This window comes from Geospiza fortis, unplaced genomic scaffold, assembly GCF_000277835.1.
Source record: "Geospiza fortis unplaced genomic scaffold, GeoFor_1.0 scaffold111, whole genome shotgun sequence".
NCBI classification, from domain to species: domain Eukaryota; kingdom Metazoa; phylum Chordata; class Aves; order Passeriformes; family Thraupidae; genus Geospiza; species Geospiza fortis.
This window is the reverse complement of record NW_005054321.1, coordinates 2,049,988-2,067,312: the sequence shown is the minus strand read 5'-3', so window position 1 is coordinate 2,067,312 and position 17,325 is coordinate 2,049,988. Positions and strand designations below refer to the sequence as shown.

Here is a 17,325-nt window from a genome sequence, read left to right as displayed (position 1 = left end):
GAATTTCTTCCTAATATCTTATTTAAAACCTATCCACTTCCAGTTTGAAGCTGTCACTCCTTGTTCTGTCACCACATGCCCTTATAAAAAGTTCCTCTTCAGCATTCTTGTGCCCTTTTAGGTACTGGAAGTCTGCTATAAATTCTCCCTAGAGCCTTCTCTTCTCCAGGCTGAACAGCCTTTCTTCATGGGAAAGGTGCTCCAGCCTTCTGATCATCTTCATGGCCTCTTCTGGACTCATTCCAGTAGGTCCATGTCTGCCTTAAGCTGGGAATGCCAGAGCTGGATACCCATGCCCAGGTGGACCAGGTGGGGTCTCAAGAGAGCAGAATAGAGAGGGTCATCTCCCTTGACCTACTGGTTACATACATATGTACGTATAATGAACATTATGTAAGTACATATAATGAATAAGGCTAGCAACTTCTCATAGATTTTCACAGCAACCGAAAGCATTTCTGGATCTTCAGCAGGCTGCTCAGTGTCCTAGAAAGTGGTAGAAGTGCCCACACAGAGTCTGTAAAGCTCTTCCTCTTGTGTCCTTTATAAATCACTGATGAGTTCTATGTGTCTACATGGTGTTATGCCCTGGTTGGTTTTTAGTGGTCTGGATTTCAGTGTATCAAATCTGGCATGTTTTCTCTTCTCAGGTTAGACATGTTTAACTAGTATAAAGTCTAGTCTAACTAGGATTCAGCTGAATGAGAAACAGTGATTTTATTTGTAGGTTCTGCTTTTTGTCCTCCATGCTTGTATCAAGAGTTAGATTGAATATGAAGCTGTGAAGGTAAGACTTAAAAAAATGTCAGAATTTTTGGGGGTATAGTTGTAATCAGCAGCACTTCTCAGGATAAAAGGTTTTCCTTTACGTTTTGGTGATTTTGGCAAAGGGACTCATAAAGTGACAATTACAGATTGGTGGCCTAAACAAGTACATCATTTTTTTTTTGTATTATTAGCAAATCAAACCTTCTTAAAGTTCTTTGTCATCAAGAGGGCTTCCTAGAAGGTGACACAGGTGCATAAGTGGTTGACGTCAGCAAACAGAAACATGCATATGAATGAATTTCATTTTCCTTGCATGCTTAGAAATGGATCCAAATTTTATATTGTTTGTCTCACTGATTTTGGCTTAATTGTCCATAATACAGGAATTAGAATTGACTAAACTGAACAACTGTTGCTGCGTATTATGTACCCTGATCTTGTTGAGTACATTATGCCATGCTAGTTTTTGCAGCATATGTTAGAACAGAACTTGCATGAAGATGGATGTCACACAAGGCTCACTTCGTGTCAGCCATGTTGCAGACTCCCTGGGCACTTTGCTGATAAACTGAAAACTATCAAGCTCTGTTTGAGTGTTGCACCTGCACGTGGGCATACCTATTTATTTTAAATCTTACTTCTGGGTCATGATCAGGCTTGGAGGCTGCCTTGCACACTTGAGAGAGTCACTTCTCAGAAGTACAGGATTCAGCCATCTCTTTTAAACAACTGACATGAAAAAAAAATGATGTCAGGTAGAGAAATTGGTGGTGGTAAATCACACATATAAAGAAGTCCATATGCATTTGCTTGGGAGCAACGTATACGTATATTTGCTTCTTAATGCATATATAACTGCATACGTGCATATTTACAAATATTATGTGAAAAAGCACATGGAAGAGGTATTTAAATTCTATATTGACAATAGCTGATAGGCAATGATTTGTATGGTTATATGCAGTAGAAGTTCTTTATATCACTTCCATGGAGATATTTGCACCTTTACTCTTCAGAATGATGGGCAGTGATTTACAGCATGTCAGCTGCTACACTGTATGTGCCTGGAAACATTGCCTTGCTCTGTGGCAGAAATAAGCTATTTTAGCTGCCTTGCAGTGAGAAGTAGTCTAGACTAATATTAGAATATTCAGATGGACAGTTTGTGGAACAACTGATGTGATATATACTCACAGGCTTCAAAGCGAAGTTGTTTATGTATTGATATTCCTTACCTTATTGCAGGGATATTTGGTTGTGTTTGAAGAGCGGCTAATAAAAACAGTTGGTGAGACTAGTAATATTATATTTAAAGTTATAAACTGCTAAGATAGCCTACAGAAAGGATGAGAGCTCAAAAAATAAAGTTCCTGGGGAAAAAGAAAAGCAACTAGGTTTTCTTCAGATATAAATCAGTGCGAGTTTGCCTCTAAGCCTGTTAGGCTGTGTGAGTTTACAGTAGCCAAGGAACTGTCTGGTAATTTTATCTGCCGAGAATAGAAGGAATGGTGCTTCTTTAGATACTAGTCTAGTAGCACTAGTTAGCAAATGAAACTCTTGATTTTCTCTTTCTTTCTTTTGTTGGTTTTGCACATCTGGTCTCCTGACCTTAATTTAAGTTCTGTTATTGTTCTGTCACAGTCTTTGTTTTAAAAATACTTATAAAATTCTAATGACACAAAAACTGTGTTGGGTTCAATGGCAACAGAATAAATCTCAAGAAGAATGCACTTTGAATGAATGTGATCCAGTAGCTTGCTTTCTTGTTTTGGTAAGTATGAACAGCCCAGAAAGCCAGGAGTTTGCCCTGAGTTTTTGCTTCACTTGTGCAACATAGATTTATGTACCTGTAAATTAATCACACTAAATAGTTTTAAGAATATACTCTGAAGATTCTCCTGGTTTAAAATGCAGAAAGAGAGTGAGAGGGAGTGAATTCTCCACAGGGGAGGTTAGAGAACTGGGTGGTGTTACACAAACTTGCATGAAAGCCAGGAATCTGTTCTGGCCTGCATGACATGAAGAACTTCATAAATGTGGGATGGTCAAAATGTTCTGGATGCTATATTGCACAAAGCAAATGAATAAACAAGAGCATTAGAAAATATTTTAGGATTAGAAGATTAAGAGTAATTGCAAAGGCAGACTGGATGGCTCAGAAGATTGGTAAGGGATCTGGAGCCTTTCACCTCCTGATTAGCCAAAGCTGTAACCCAGGTAAGAAAAAAAAAACATTAACGTTTGATGTTCCAGTGCAGATGGATTCTAATCAGTACTTGCAGAAGAAGCCAGGGGTCAAAGACAGCTTTACCCTGAGCATGTAATCCTTGTGGTTGATCTCTTATGTGGATATAGTTTCTGCTGGTAGAATTTTCTGCATGAAATACATTAATACAGGAGTGGGCAGATTTTCTCTTCCTTGGTGATTTTTTTCTGATTCTGTAAGAAGTATTTGTAAACTGGTTTGGTGTGATGGAATTTAGGACTGAATTTTGAAAAGCAGGAGAGAGAATAGGGGTAGCATTTGGGCCAAGGGCAAAATAAAAATCAAAGACCCATTAAAAAAAAAAGAAAGAAGAAAGTACTTCTATTTGCTCAAGTCCATCTATTCCATGAAATCATTGTCTTGACTAATTAATGTAGACATATCTGTTGGAAAAATATAGTGCAATTACACAGCTTTGTTGATGTACTTGCCAATATACTTTAGAAAGTACATCTTGAAACACTGTCAATTATTGTGCTATCTTTTCTCCTTTTTCTGGCTATTTTTGGAAATGTGTGTGGTGTTTGAGGAGATAGCTTAGTTGTATTAACACATGAGCTTCAGATTTTGACAATTTTCCCCACTGATGAATAAACTTAATGATTAAGAGTTTTGAGTTTATTACTGTGAAATATATTTCAGTCTAATCCCAGAATGAGACATGGCTTTGAAGAGTAATTTTTAAACAATATCAGTGCAACCACATCTAGCACAAGAATGGAAAAACCATTCTAATATCTGGGGGTTTTTTTTGTACAGATTAATAATTAATACCAACTATATTGCCATAGTTGAGATGCTGCAGAAGTAAGTGATAATCCCAAGGTTTCATAAGCAAATGACAGTGAAGGGAAGAATTAAATCATGCTTCCACAGTCTGAACTTGTATGTTAGGTTCTCTTTAAAAAGAGAATTGTGAAGATTAATTTTCTCCTTTGTGTGTTGAGGGAACTGTTGATCTATAGTTGCTCCTATATTTCCTCTACAAGATGTACCTCTATTTGTGACTGTTAGTGGCTGTGTCACCAACTTTGGACTCCAGCGCTAGAACAGAATTGCAGAATTTTAGCATTGCTTTTGTTTAGGTTCTTTTCTATGTTGGGAAGAAGTGTCTACTTAAGGAAATGTAACTCTGTTAGAGCAGAGCAGGAGATGAAATTTTGCTGGGATTAGAATGAAATAAGGGAGTAAATACAAGAATCTATCACTTCTGATACCACACAGAAATGTGGATATTGATTGCTATATTATGTATACCTCAATATCTGTCTGTCTATCTATCTATCTATCTATCTATCTATCTATCTATCTATCTATCTATCTATATCTCTATCTATCTATATCTCTATCTCTCTGTCTGTATCCATCCATCCATCCATCCATCCATCCATCCATCCATCCATCCATCCATCCATCCATCTATCCAGTCATATTCTGCTTTCTCCTTCTCCTTTACTTTTCCTCTTTGTGGGGCAGATCAGAGAGAGCAGAAGATGAAGGACAATTATATCCCCAGTGAATAAGTTTAGTGCCTGTACATAGACATACAACATATAACTGGAAAATCTGGAAGTCAAGCCAAGATTTGAGCAAAGTGTGGGAATCCAGACAGTTCTGCAAATGTGTGGGTTTCTTTCAAATGTGGCTGGCTGAAAGCTGAAACAGATTCAGTTTATACTGTCACTTCAAGTGCTTCTCCCAACCTCTCTGCATGGAAATCAGTTTCTTTAGTTGTCTTTGAATGACGACCTTCTTGGAGCTTTCAGTAGGCTTTGTTATGTATGAAAGGAGGCTTTTGAGTGTAATAACATTAAGGTGACCCTGAGTTACTTCTCACACATGGACTAATGCAAAGAATTATTTTGAATTGCGGCAGATATTCAGGGAAATTCCAAACCAATAATTGGTAATCAATTACATTCAAGTTGTGTAAAGATGTATTTCCCACATTACAAGAACTTAACGCAAGCACTGTGGGAATATTTAATTCTTCTTTATCCTCTTGCAATGCAGAGAAGGATGTATTAGCATGGAACACAAACTTGCTGTGTAGACCACTAAGCAGGATTAGCACAAGTTACAGAAGTGATGTGATTTACAGTCCAGTGTAGAAAATAGTAGTACTATATGTTTAACCAATGTTCTGAAATAAAAGTAATTAGCAGTGACTGGCAGCTGGGATTATTGTCACTCAGAGTTTGTAACTGGCATCCACAGAGTGTCTGCAAAATAGGTTTGTTATCTGTTGCTCTGTGGCTGGACAGTTGAGAGTAATCAGTGTATTTACTCATTAGAGCCATTTAAGGTAAAGCATTTTGGTCAGTCTTCTGTGCATGCATAGAACAAACACACGTATCTAATTAAATGAACGAAACCAGATCACCTTGCAATTTATGCAATCATGCAGTGAACTGCTGTTATTTTCTGTTTACTTAATTGCATCAGTGCTTTCTTTAAGTTGTCTTTTGACACCACTAAGACTTTGAACTTTGAAATAATGCAGTGGATGAAGACCTTAAGTGCTAGATACTGGAAAGCAGGCCCAGATCCCACTTTTGTCAATGGGATCAGTCTCAGCATGGCTTTGTCTCCAATTCTTGCCTGTCATAAAATAAATAAAGGGAGGTAACTCCTAGACTACAGAAGACCTGTTAAACATCTCTCTTGCAAAAAAACTCGTCAAAACCAAGTTCATAATTTGATAGCAGAATGTGGAGTCCCAGTTGAAAGTGAAAATGTTCTTACAGCTAAGTTCTAGTGATTTGGCTGCCTGACTCACCATTGCCTAATGAGATATGTTTCCTAAACAAACAGAAAGCCATTTTCAGTTTATTTAAGGAAAAATTTTAACCAGTGGATGGGGATTTTGCTTCCTTAAGGAAAAAAATAAACAGAAGAAAGATTTGGAGGCTGAATAGAGGCAGCTCATTATATCATGGTTTAGTAACTCATTGCCTCACTATACATGCTCAATTCTGATGAGGTATAAAGGATAGCATTTCATTTTCGGAGCTGAATGGCTAAAAGGCATTATTAATATTACATTTAAAAATGTTTACATTTCATGCTCTCTGTATGTCTGAGTCTTTCCATTTGGTGTGATACTCAATGAGCAGTGATCATGTTATCTTTGTGGCATAGCTGTTGAGGAGAAGAAAAATAATTACACCATTTGCCTAATGCATTAGAACTGAAACCTGCAGAAATGTAGTAATACACTTACTGGTTGGGAGAATGCAAATCACACTCTGCAAGGCTCAATTTTATATTCCCTGTAAGACATTTTCTGGGTGTAAAAACTGAGAATATGTCACAAGGGAACTTCCACCCATGTCTACGCCATGTGGTGCAGACTGGATGATGGCAAAGGAGTCAATGTCTGTGGATTTTGGGAATTATCTTCTGGATGCTGTACACTATTTGCTACTCAGAAAAAGAAGCTGTGCAATGGTGACATTTTTGTCAAGAGATTGTTTCTTTGGCCTTCAAACCAGTTGTACAGGAGCAGCAAATCTCCCCCTGATGTCAGAGGCAGGTGTGGTGCACTCCTGGGAAGGGCAGGCCTGCTTTGCTGTGAGAACACGGGCTTTAATAACATCAGCCCTGGAAGCCTTCTTCCCTTCCTGCAGAGCATTTTGCTCAGACATCATCAGAACAGTTAAGTAGACCTACCTTATTTTTTGTGTGTGTAATTAGTGATGTCATGGGCTTGGGTGTGGTAGTTTTCTTTGCCACATGCCATTTTTCTACTGTAGTTTTTCCATCCTTGTTTTACTAAATTGAGCTCTGTGCATGAGAGGAACAGAAGATTTCCTTGGAGAATGTCTGCAGTGAGTAATCCTTGAGAAAACTGCCTTTTGTTTGAGACATCAGCCAGTATGGCTCTATGAAAAGGCATCCTGGTGGATACTGGATACTCGTGTAGGAATGATCTTTGTAAGAATTGGTTGTACTCCCGACACAACAAACTGAATTTGTTATTTGAAATTAAATTTTTTCTTGCTTGAATTTAGAAAGCAATTCTCTTTGACTGTAAAGCACAAATATGATTAAAGCATCTAAGTCAAAAGACTGAGGGGTTTTTTTCTTCCACACCTGGTATAGACTCCCAGGAGTCCAAAGGGTTCAGAGCTGTGGGAACTGATTATTGGATCTGCTGTCAGTGATGCTATTTAATGATATAGTGAAGTAAGGAACAGTCCTATCAGCACTAAGATAATCTGCATGTTTCCCTCAGTCTTTGCAAATCAATGTATTTGTTATTCCTATGGAATATATATTCAGCTATGAGAAACATTTAAAAATATTCATCAACAAAAGTTAAATACAAATGTGAGGGTATATGTGTGATATCTTACATGGTACAAATGAAAATGGTGGCAGTGATTAATAAAAGAAGCTTATGAATCAATTTCTCTTTATTTCTCTTTCCCCCCCATTTCCACTCCTTACTATTTGAATAAATATACAGTGGAGCTAAAATGACCTTATTCTTTATTCACAGGTTACTTTAGGTGGAACCTTTATTGGAATTGGGCGGAAAACTCCAGATTGCCAAGGCAACACCAAGTACTTCCGCTGCAAATTCTGCAATTTCACCTACATGGGCAACTCCTCCACTGAACTAGAGCAACACTTCTTACAGACTCACCCAAACAAAATGAAAGCAGCCCTTCCCTCCTCTGATACTGGTAAAACTTCAGAGAAAAACTCCAATAAATCCAGTCCTACTCTTCGACCATGTGATTCTGGAGACTTGGGGAAGTGGCAAGACAGAATCACTGTAAAAGCAGGAGATGATACGCCAGTTGGATATTCGGTGCCCATCAAGCCAATAGATTCCTCTAGACAAAATGGTACCGATACTACCAGTTACTACTGGTGTAAATTTTGCAGTTTCAGCTGTGAATCGTCCAGCTCTTTGAAACTATTAGAACATTACAGCAAACAGCATGGGGGAAGCCAGGCAGGAAGCCTCCACCCAGATCTGAATGATAAGCTTTCTAGGGGATCTGTCATTAACCAGAATGATCTAGCCAAAAATGCAGATGGGGAGTTAGTGACAAAGACAGAAAAGGGTGCGAGTGTGGCAAAAAAGAAAGACTTGAGTAGCAAAGGAGCAGAGGACAGCATGGTGACAAGCTACAACTGTCAGTTTTGTGACTTTAGGTACTCAAAGAGCCATGGCCCAGATGTAATAGTGGTGGGCCCGCTTCTCCGTCACTATCAGCAGCTACACAACATTCATAAATGTACCATTAAACACTGTCAGTTCTGTCCCCGAGGCCTCTGCAGCCCAGAAAAGCACCTTGGAGAAATTACTTACCCATTTGCTTGCAGAAAAAGTAATTGTTCCCACTGTGCTCTCTTGCTTTTGCACCTGTCTCCAGGGGTGACAGGAAGCTCTAGAGTCAAACACCAGTGCCATCAGTGCTCATTCTCCACTCCCGACGTGGACGTTCTCCTGCTCCACTATGAGAATGCACATGAAGGCCAAGCGTCTGATGTCAAGCCAGAAACAAACGCTCTGCCAGGGGCAGAAGGGCCGCTGACGCTCAAGGAGAACAAAGAACACTCATGTACCAAATGTGACTTTACCACCCAGGTGGAAGAAGAGATTTCCCGACACTACAGGTATGGAGAAGTTTCAAATGATTAATGATTGGAACTCAAACAGCCACCACCCCCACCACCCCCCTCCCATAGTTTCTTAATTAAATGTCACCATTCCTCAAACATTTGAGGAAGCTGGAAATCAAAATAGGAATGTGTATAGATATAAATCTTTACAGCCAGAGTCCAATCCAACATCCACTTTGTTTTGGAAAACCACCAGCTAAGTTGGTGGATTTAATTATACATTTAAACCTGTGCAGAGGAGAGGGAAATTTGGATTTGTGTGCAGATGCTAAAGTTTCAGCATATTTGAGGTTTGGTCAGCTATTTTCCACCCAGAATCTTTTAGGTACTATAGGTGCTATTTTAGTTTAGGCTTTTTCTGAGAAAGTTGGCATCTTCATTCAGTCAGGGAACACAAATGGCTTTACTTTCCAAGATAGACTGTGAACCCTTTATGCTCCATAACAGTGCTTCAATGTACTACCTTTTTGTAGTATTTTCCATTCCCAAGTCCAGCAATGTAATAATTAGTTTAAGAGCATTCCACTGCTGTTTTGGTGTTCGTTTCCCACTGGGAGCAGACAATCTTTTGTCTGTTGATGTAATTCCCCAAGATCCTTTTGCAGATGCTTATTTTCATGTTGCTGGTTTACAGTGTCATTCTATTTATTTTAAATGCTAATGTTCCTATTTGGAGGTGGATGCAGCCAGTCTCCTGACTCAGTCTGACACAATGTCATAGTAGCAGCCAACTCACTGCTAAACTTCTTGGGTCAGTTCCTGAGCTGTTGTAAACTGGCAGTCCAGCTTGCATCAGAGGAGGAGCTGGCTCCTAGAGTTTGTAAAGAGCAACAGTTATGTGCCACTGCAAAAGTGATGTTAAATATTAGAAAATCATGCTGAATATGTTAATAGTTAAGCCTAATGCGTCAACAACAACGGAAAACTTCAGTATCTATCTCATCTAAAAGATCTTTGTGTGGAAGCCAGCTAGAATGAAGACAAAAGAAGATGCATTTTCAAAGCTAAAGCTTTGTTAAAAGCTCAAGAAACTGTGCCATGTTTAATAGATTCCAAGACATCCAAAATTAACAAAGGCAGACTGGGGCATGATACTTTAATAGAGATTAAAGCTGGGGGCATCCAAATGTTGCCCAACAGAGGGCTGCATTGGCAATATATCAGGAGTCTATTTAGAAAAAAAAAAAAAGAGCAGATTGCTCATCTTTAATTTGGAGCTAGGGCCCACAGAGGATTCAGGTCCCAGCATGCAGTTCCCCATTTTTGATCCAAGTGGGCCTGAGGGATGTTGTGTGGATTAATTAGTTAATGTTTGTAAACTGCTTTGAAGATGAAAAGTGGTATCTAAGTTCCAAGCATTATTATAACAGCTTTGAGCCATGCTGAAGAACTCCATAGGCAGCACTTTGTCCGCTGCTGGGGCATGGCATGATCTTTTTTTAGTGGTTAAGTAACTGGAAGATTGAAATGGCTCCTTTACTGAAAGAATCCAACCTTTTATTTTGCTGCAGCTGGTAATTTAAGTTTTAACAAGCATGCTGAGCTAAGGATACTTTTTCCCAAGAAAGGAGAAGCCATGACTTTCAAAATGAAGTGCTCAGTCTGAGATGGGGTAGTTGTAGCTGCTCCTTAGGAGGGCTCAACACCCTGCAGTACTGGCAGTAGTCACAGGGAACTGAACTTTGGAAAATCAAGAGATACACTAAGCATTTTAGTCTCAAATTGTTTGTCTAAGGTTAGGCTATTTTGCTTAAAACACTTGAGCAACATACTCTGTTAACTCCAGTCTATGACATTATTGACTACTCTGAGGACGTGTGTAAAGCAAAGTACAATGTCCCCATAACTGCCAACTTCTTTCCCTTTCTCCTGTAATTCCCCTTTGATAATATGAATTTTGTTTCTTTTCTACTTGTACTGCTGCTGTTTTCCCCCACTGTCCATCTTTTTTGAAATCACCTAAGTTAGTTCAGTTTATTTGCTCTGTAATGGCAAAAACCAGCAGGTTTTATTGTTTTTCTATGTATAACCTAATTTTCACTCTATCAAACTAAAACTTTTGAGGCATTATAACTTTTGTTTCTATTATTATTACCAGGCCTTTTTTTTTAGTAGAAGTCTGGCATGTATCAGATATGTGTTTTCTTTCCCTTTTTGTATTTTAGAACCTAAAGACAGAGCACAATTCAGATTTTAAGAAGTAAAACATCTATAAAATAGTAGTGTTTGTTGATAGACAGAAACATGCTAATGTAGTCAGCTCACATCCAACTGGGTTTCTCTGTTTCTTAATCAGAATTTGTCTCAACACTTTTATGCCACACATTATGTGCATCTGATGTATTTAAAATGCTGTACATGTCTGTGTCTCTAAAACCTCTTCATTTATAAAATAAGGAGCTGAATGGATTCTAACAGTAAGCATAATACTAAACATTAATGTAGTGGAAAAAAATGTTCTGCTATTCCCATATTTAGATTTAGCCTTGATAATCTGGAGTATCAGTGTTGGCTTTAGATGCTACTTATATATTTTGATTCATATATTTTTTATCTGCACTATTTTAATTTTCGAGTCTTGTGTCTGAACCACATGCTTAATTTATTTTATTATTTATTTTGCTTCCTTTTGGCTCCACATCTACAATTTCACTATGTATTGCTAGCTAAAAAATTAATATCCCAATGTTATTTCTTTGCAACCATGTATTTGCAACAGTATTAGAATTTGCAAAAGCAGTTCTTTCCAATTTTTCTTTCTACAGAAATGTATATTTACACTTAGTACTCATTCAGTATTTCTTGACATGATTATCTGAGAGCTGTTCATTTAAATTTGAAGTCAATGAATCACATTGCACTTGAGTTTACTTGTATTTAAACCTCACTAAAATGTGCTTATTCAAATAAATCCCTAGAAGATTTATTGGCCTCCATTTTCCACTAATTCTGCTACTACTCATTTTCCATTATACCTCTGAGGAATCACATACTATTCATGTTCATTGCAAAGCTTAGTTTTTTCTTAGAACTGTCTGGTATTCTGATGAGCCAGAAGATGCCAACACTTTTAATTTAGATAAAAATCAAACTGAGTATTTGGGCAAATTTTGCATGTTGTTTCATTTAGTCTAGAGATTATTTTCCTGCTTGTTCCAAAATAATTAATTTTGATTATTTTTTTAAAATCAAAGCAGCTTCTTGCAGAAGTGCCTCTTTTTTCTTATCATTTCGCTAAAATGTGGGAAAACAGTGCATTTTTTCAATTTGGCAAAAGATAGAATTTTTCATGTAAAACCTTACTTGACTGAAAGCATTTGATCAGTGCTAGTTATAATTAGAAGTGCTATGCTGAAAAATCTTTTAAGCTTTTTAAAAACAAGGTAGGATAGTGATTCATTAAATTGCAAAATATGATATGAAAATGTAAAGACTCAAATGAAATAAAAGCTTTGGCAATGGTGTAGAATAATTTTCCTAATAAATTTTGAAAATGTGGATGGCAGCAGTTTTGTAAGGCTCTCTTTAGAAATTAATTTTGAGTTAATGAAATAATTCCTTACCTCTCAAAGATAAAGGAGGCAGAGGAGCAAAAGGCAAAGGGGTGCTTGGGGCTTGTGTTTTCCCAGTGCCTGGGCTGCAGCTCAGGGATGGGGTGTTGGGGACAGGGCTGTTGGGACTGACCCCCAGACTCTCAGGCACAAAAAGCCAGAGCAGGGTCTCAGACATGCAGAGTATGGAAATGTGGCACCTTTGGGACACTTCCCCCAGAGAAGAAACTCCAGGAAAAAATGTCAATTGAGGCCCACCAGCTCCCAGTTTTAGAGCAAAGCAGAAACCTTCACTCAGTGAACAATAGCAGCAGCTGTGAGGGCCTTTTCCATCCTCCTGACACCTTAATTCACTGCTCTGAACTTGTTTGCTCTTGCCAATGGCTTTTGCTCTCCTTTGATCTCAGTCTTGCTCTCCACTCTGCCCTGTCTCCTCTCCTTTCTAACACTACACTGCGTTTTCTTCCTTGCTTTGCTGACTGTCTTTTCTTCTGAAAAGCTTGAGTGCAGCACCCATCTCAAAAGTTAACTTTCTTATGAACCTGTTTCTTCATGAGAAATGATAATAATTATTATATTTATAATTAAAATAAAATGTGAAAAAATGGAACTGAGACGACAGCCATACCTTCTTCCAGAATATTTTCTATGCCCTAGAGCCTAGGACTGTCTTCGGGTAATTAAAAAAAAAAAAATTACTTGTTTTGTAGAAGATGGTGTTTTGTAATACTTCAGACTAGTTAGAAGTATGTCAACAAGACTTAATTAACAACTGGCTAGTGTTGGGATTCTTGCAGCCTGTTAGGAAGTTCAAATAAAGAACATTAAATCCATAAAAAACCCCAACCGTGTAATCTCTCCAACATAAAGATTTTGTGAGGGAAAATCCTTGTATCTTACAGTGCTCAATTCAGGTACTTTTCAGTATGAATAATGATAAGATTTTTTATCCTTCTCAGAATGTAACTGTGCAGCAAAGGTTTTGCCTGAATTTCTTGATATTTAATCTTGGGATTGGGCCATGAATTACTGTCCACAAATAATCACGTCTTTGCTTTATTTTGTAGTAGAAATGATAGTGCTAATTGACCTCAGTGGATGGGATAACATTGCTAACCCAATGCCATATTGCAGAGAATGCCAGTTTGTGGCTTGAACCGGCTGTTAGTGTTCTTGAAGGCTGTATAAACAATAACAAAGAAGGAAGAGTGCTGTTTTCTTCTTCATTTACATCACTTTCTTCCATCCCAAGATTTTCCTCTCCTTAGAGTAGCTCTGTACCAACACGCAGTATTGCATCAGACGAATTCAGAGTTTCAGATGGTATAGCTGTGGTTTAGCTGTAAGGTGTAACTTTGAGGTAATGCATAGGAATGCTTCTTGTGTACTTTGCAGACTGGAATTCTTAAAATTTTGTTGCTTAGCCTTGAAGAGCTTTGTACACAACTCTAGATGTAACTTGGGCTTTTAGAAGCATAGAGTAGGCTTAATTTCTAGTAAAAGAGAAATCAAACATTGCAAATTTGTTTCCCTGCTTGCTGTCAGGGTGGAGTGAAAACTGAGAAGAAAACATTTTCTTTTTATGCGTTGTTCTAGGAAAGAATAAGTTTCCAACTTTCAAAAGTTTTCTAATGACTGATGATAGTTACTATTTTATTATTTGGGACTGTGACTTATATTGGACAGCTCCAAACTTTAGCTTGCATTTTGGAGCTTGGGGACTGAATAACCCACAGGACAAACCCATGTGAAGTATCAAGATTTATAATGTTGATGGCAGATTTTTAATGCATACTGGAAACTATATATTCTGAAAAAAAAAAAGCCTGTTGGGTTACTATCTACTGAAGTATAGCTTCATTTTTTCCACATCACAGTGCTTATCACAGTCTCACAGAAGAATGAAGGAATGCTTATATGACTGTCTTTGAATCAATTAGAAATAATTTAAATTAACAAACCTTTAATGTAATAAGGGTGATTGTAACTGGGCCTCAGCCATGTAGTTACAACTGCATGTAATATTCAGCATTTATTTGTGTCCTCAGAAGTGTGGTGTATATGGCTCCTGATCAAAAACATTTAGCCAGTGTGGAATGGAAAAATAAAAAAAGACAAGTTAGGCAGAAAAAGATCAGCTGTTTGGAGGTGTGATATCTGTAAATGAGAGCCAAGTTAGGAAGGGGGTTAGCTATTGAAATGGCCAAGTTAAACAAGAGACACTTAGGGCTAAGTAGTGTCCCAAAGGATTGATAAACTTTCACATGGGGAGTGTATGTGGTTGAGCCATTAGCCCCAAATGGTGTCTTGTTTAACTTGGCTTTTAAGATAACTAGCCCCTGTCTAACTTGGACTTCTCTGATGGTATCCCACCTTTACAGGGCTGACCCTCTTTATAGCTTGGCTTTTTGTATTTATAAAATGGTTTTGATCAGATAGCACTCTTTTTTCTTTTTTTTTTTTTGGTTCAGGAGAGAATTAAGCTTGGTTTAGAGAAGAATTGAGTTGCAAGAGAGAATATATTAGTGTCGCATTGAGAGACAAGCTGATTTTAATAAAACATAATTGTAGAATGAAGGAAAAGGAACATGGCCAGAACAAGATTTTAACCCACAGCTTGCTCTCCCACAAGTGAGTTTTGTTGCCATAAGGCTATGTGGAGAATAACTGAGTCTATTTTTTGCATAATGGAACAAGACCATCTAGTCCCTTAAAATGAATATAAATATGGAAAATGACAAAAAGAAAACTGATATTGCACAAGGACTGAAAAGCATGAATCTGAATGTGTACTCATGTCTGTGCGCTGACACAACTGCAAGAAAATCAGACAATGTAAATAACATATGGTTTGTTTTTCCAACAAAAGGAGAGAAGGAAGGCAAGGGGGTTTAATAAGTTTGGCAAGCTGTCCCTTCTAAACTATCATAGTCTAAAAGGGACATTTTGTGTATCATTCCAATTCTACAGATGCACCGAGAGCCAAATCCTGCTCTTACTGAAGTCAATGGGAGTTTTGCCATTGACTTCACTTAGACAAAGATTTGGCCTTAAAGGAATTAATTCTAACAATTGGAGTCAGGGCAGTAACAGATCTCTCATACAAGTTTTGTCCTGTGTGGATAGTGAAAGGCTCATTTTTTTAGTTTGGCTAAAGACACTGTTGAGACTCCGAATGCCTGGGGTGTGGATTTGTGAGCGTGTCTGTAGGGAGAAGCTCTTGTAGAGTTCTGTAGATTTTGCAGAGCAGGGATGAAATTTTGCTCAGCTTTGGTAGGATGCCGGGTGCAGCGGGGCCCGGGGCCTGATGAAAGGCTCTGACCACTCCTGTGCTATGAACAATTATTCATAATGGCGTTAGAGAGCTCATAAACAGTGTTCTGTTTCTATGATAGATACAGTAAGTGGCTAACATGTTGTTCTCATGTAGCAACATATGCTTTACATAATTTAGTAATGCAGTACTTTTTATAGGCTTTTAGAGTAAAAACAGGAAGGCGTGCTATTCCACTGTGTTCCACAGCTCCTACCCAAGAGTTTCTATATTTGATGGGAAAGGCAGTTTGTAGTGACACAGCCAACTATTGTGCTTTATCTTTAGAGCTGCGTCTTTTTAAGTTGTGCTAAAGTGTCCATAGAGAACCAAGTGTACACTGCTGTCTCTTGTGTACAGCCTTCTGTCCTTTGGTGTATTCTTATCCTTAAGTTAACCAGAGCTCTGTTCAAAATCATCTTTGTCAAGCAAAAGTAATATGGAATAGGTAGAAAGTAAAGGACTTTTTAAAATGTTTTAACTTTCTAACATAGATTTATATTATTTGAAGTCTTTTTTTAATAACAAGAGAACTGTCCTCTTCTATTTGATTTTGGTTGAAAAGTACATTTTTTAGTGTTCCTGCTGCAGCAGAAAGTGAAAAGTATATTGCAGCAAACTGAAGAAGAAAAACACAAAATCCCAAGGAAAATTTTATGAAGTTTAGAATAATACCATGGAATGTGAAGGAACAATAGGAGGCCATTGCAAGGCATGAGGGGAAAATCAGCAGTATTTTTACCCTGCTGTATAAGATACCAAAGTAAACCTGCTTGCTTTATTTAGAGAGGGTCATACTGTAAGTTTGATTTATTTTCTTAATCTTGGTAGGTAAAATCACTGTGAGAGGGAAGGCCAAGGGGTGACTCTCATGTTAATGTGCTTCTTGTTTTCTTCCAGGCGAGTACATAACTGCTACAAATGCCGTCAGTGCAGCTTCACAGCTGTTGACACTCAGTCACTACTAGAGCACTTCAACACTGTGCACTGTCAGGAGATGGACATCACTACAGCCAACGGGGAGGACACTCATGGCGTTTCGTCCATCAAGGAAGAGCCAAAAATTGACCTTAAGGTCTACAGTCTGATTAATCCAGACCCCAAATTAGGGGAGCCCGTATCTGACAGCATAGTGAAGCGAGAAAAGATAGAAGATAAGGAAGTGCTCAAGGAGAAAGGCTGGACTGACAGTCCCAGTGATGATCTTCGCAATGTGACCTGGAGAGGAACAGACATTTTGCGGGGGAGCCCATCATACACGCAGACCAGTCTAGGCTTGCTGACCCCCGTGTCTGTCGGCCAAGAGCAGCCAAAGCCTTTAAGGGATAGTCCAAATGTAGAAGCTGCCCATCTTGCAAGGCCCATTTATGGCTTGGCAGTGGAGGGCAAGGGTTTCCTGCAGGGTGTCCCAGCCGGAGCAGCAGAGAAAGCCGGGCAGCTCAGCCAGCCCTACTCTGGATCCGGGGACGGCAAGGCAAAAGATGAATCCCAGTCCTTATTACGGGTAGGAAACCTTTTTCTCCCCATCTTTTGCTTTTTATGATTGCATGTATGTTATGTTTCATTGGCTGTGCAAATGATTTCTTCAGGTCCGGAGTAACGTGGTTGGGGTTCTTTTAGGGCATGGAAACAAAAAAAACAGTCAAGGAAAGACTCAAATTTGTAGAGCCAAACTGGCAGGTACATTTTCCAAAGTGCTCACATAAACCAATCTATATATTGATGGAGTATTAGTAAGCTTCTGCTTTTGCTATTTAGCTCTGATTGAATTTTGTTTAATCATTCCT

At 38.4% G+C, this 17,325-nt stretch overlaps 1 protein-coding gene across 2 annotated transcripts in view; it reads left to right on the top strand.

Moving 5' to 3' along the window:
* The window catches only part of TRPS1 (transcriptional repressor GATA binding 1), a 172,523-nt gene that overhangs the window by 8,708 nt on the left and 146,490 nt on the right, over positions 1-17,325 (top strand). For both annotated transcript variants that reach the window (XM_005420688.2, XM_014306892.2), the window contains exons 3-4: positions 7,539-8,668; positions 16,439-17,042. In XM_005420688.2, coding sequence (XP_005420745.1) covers positions 7,539-8,668; positions 16,439-17,042 — 1,734 coding nt within the window. The remainder of the gene's footprint in view (positions 1-7,538; positions 8,669-16,438; positions 17,043-17,325) is intronic.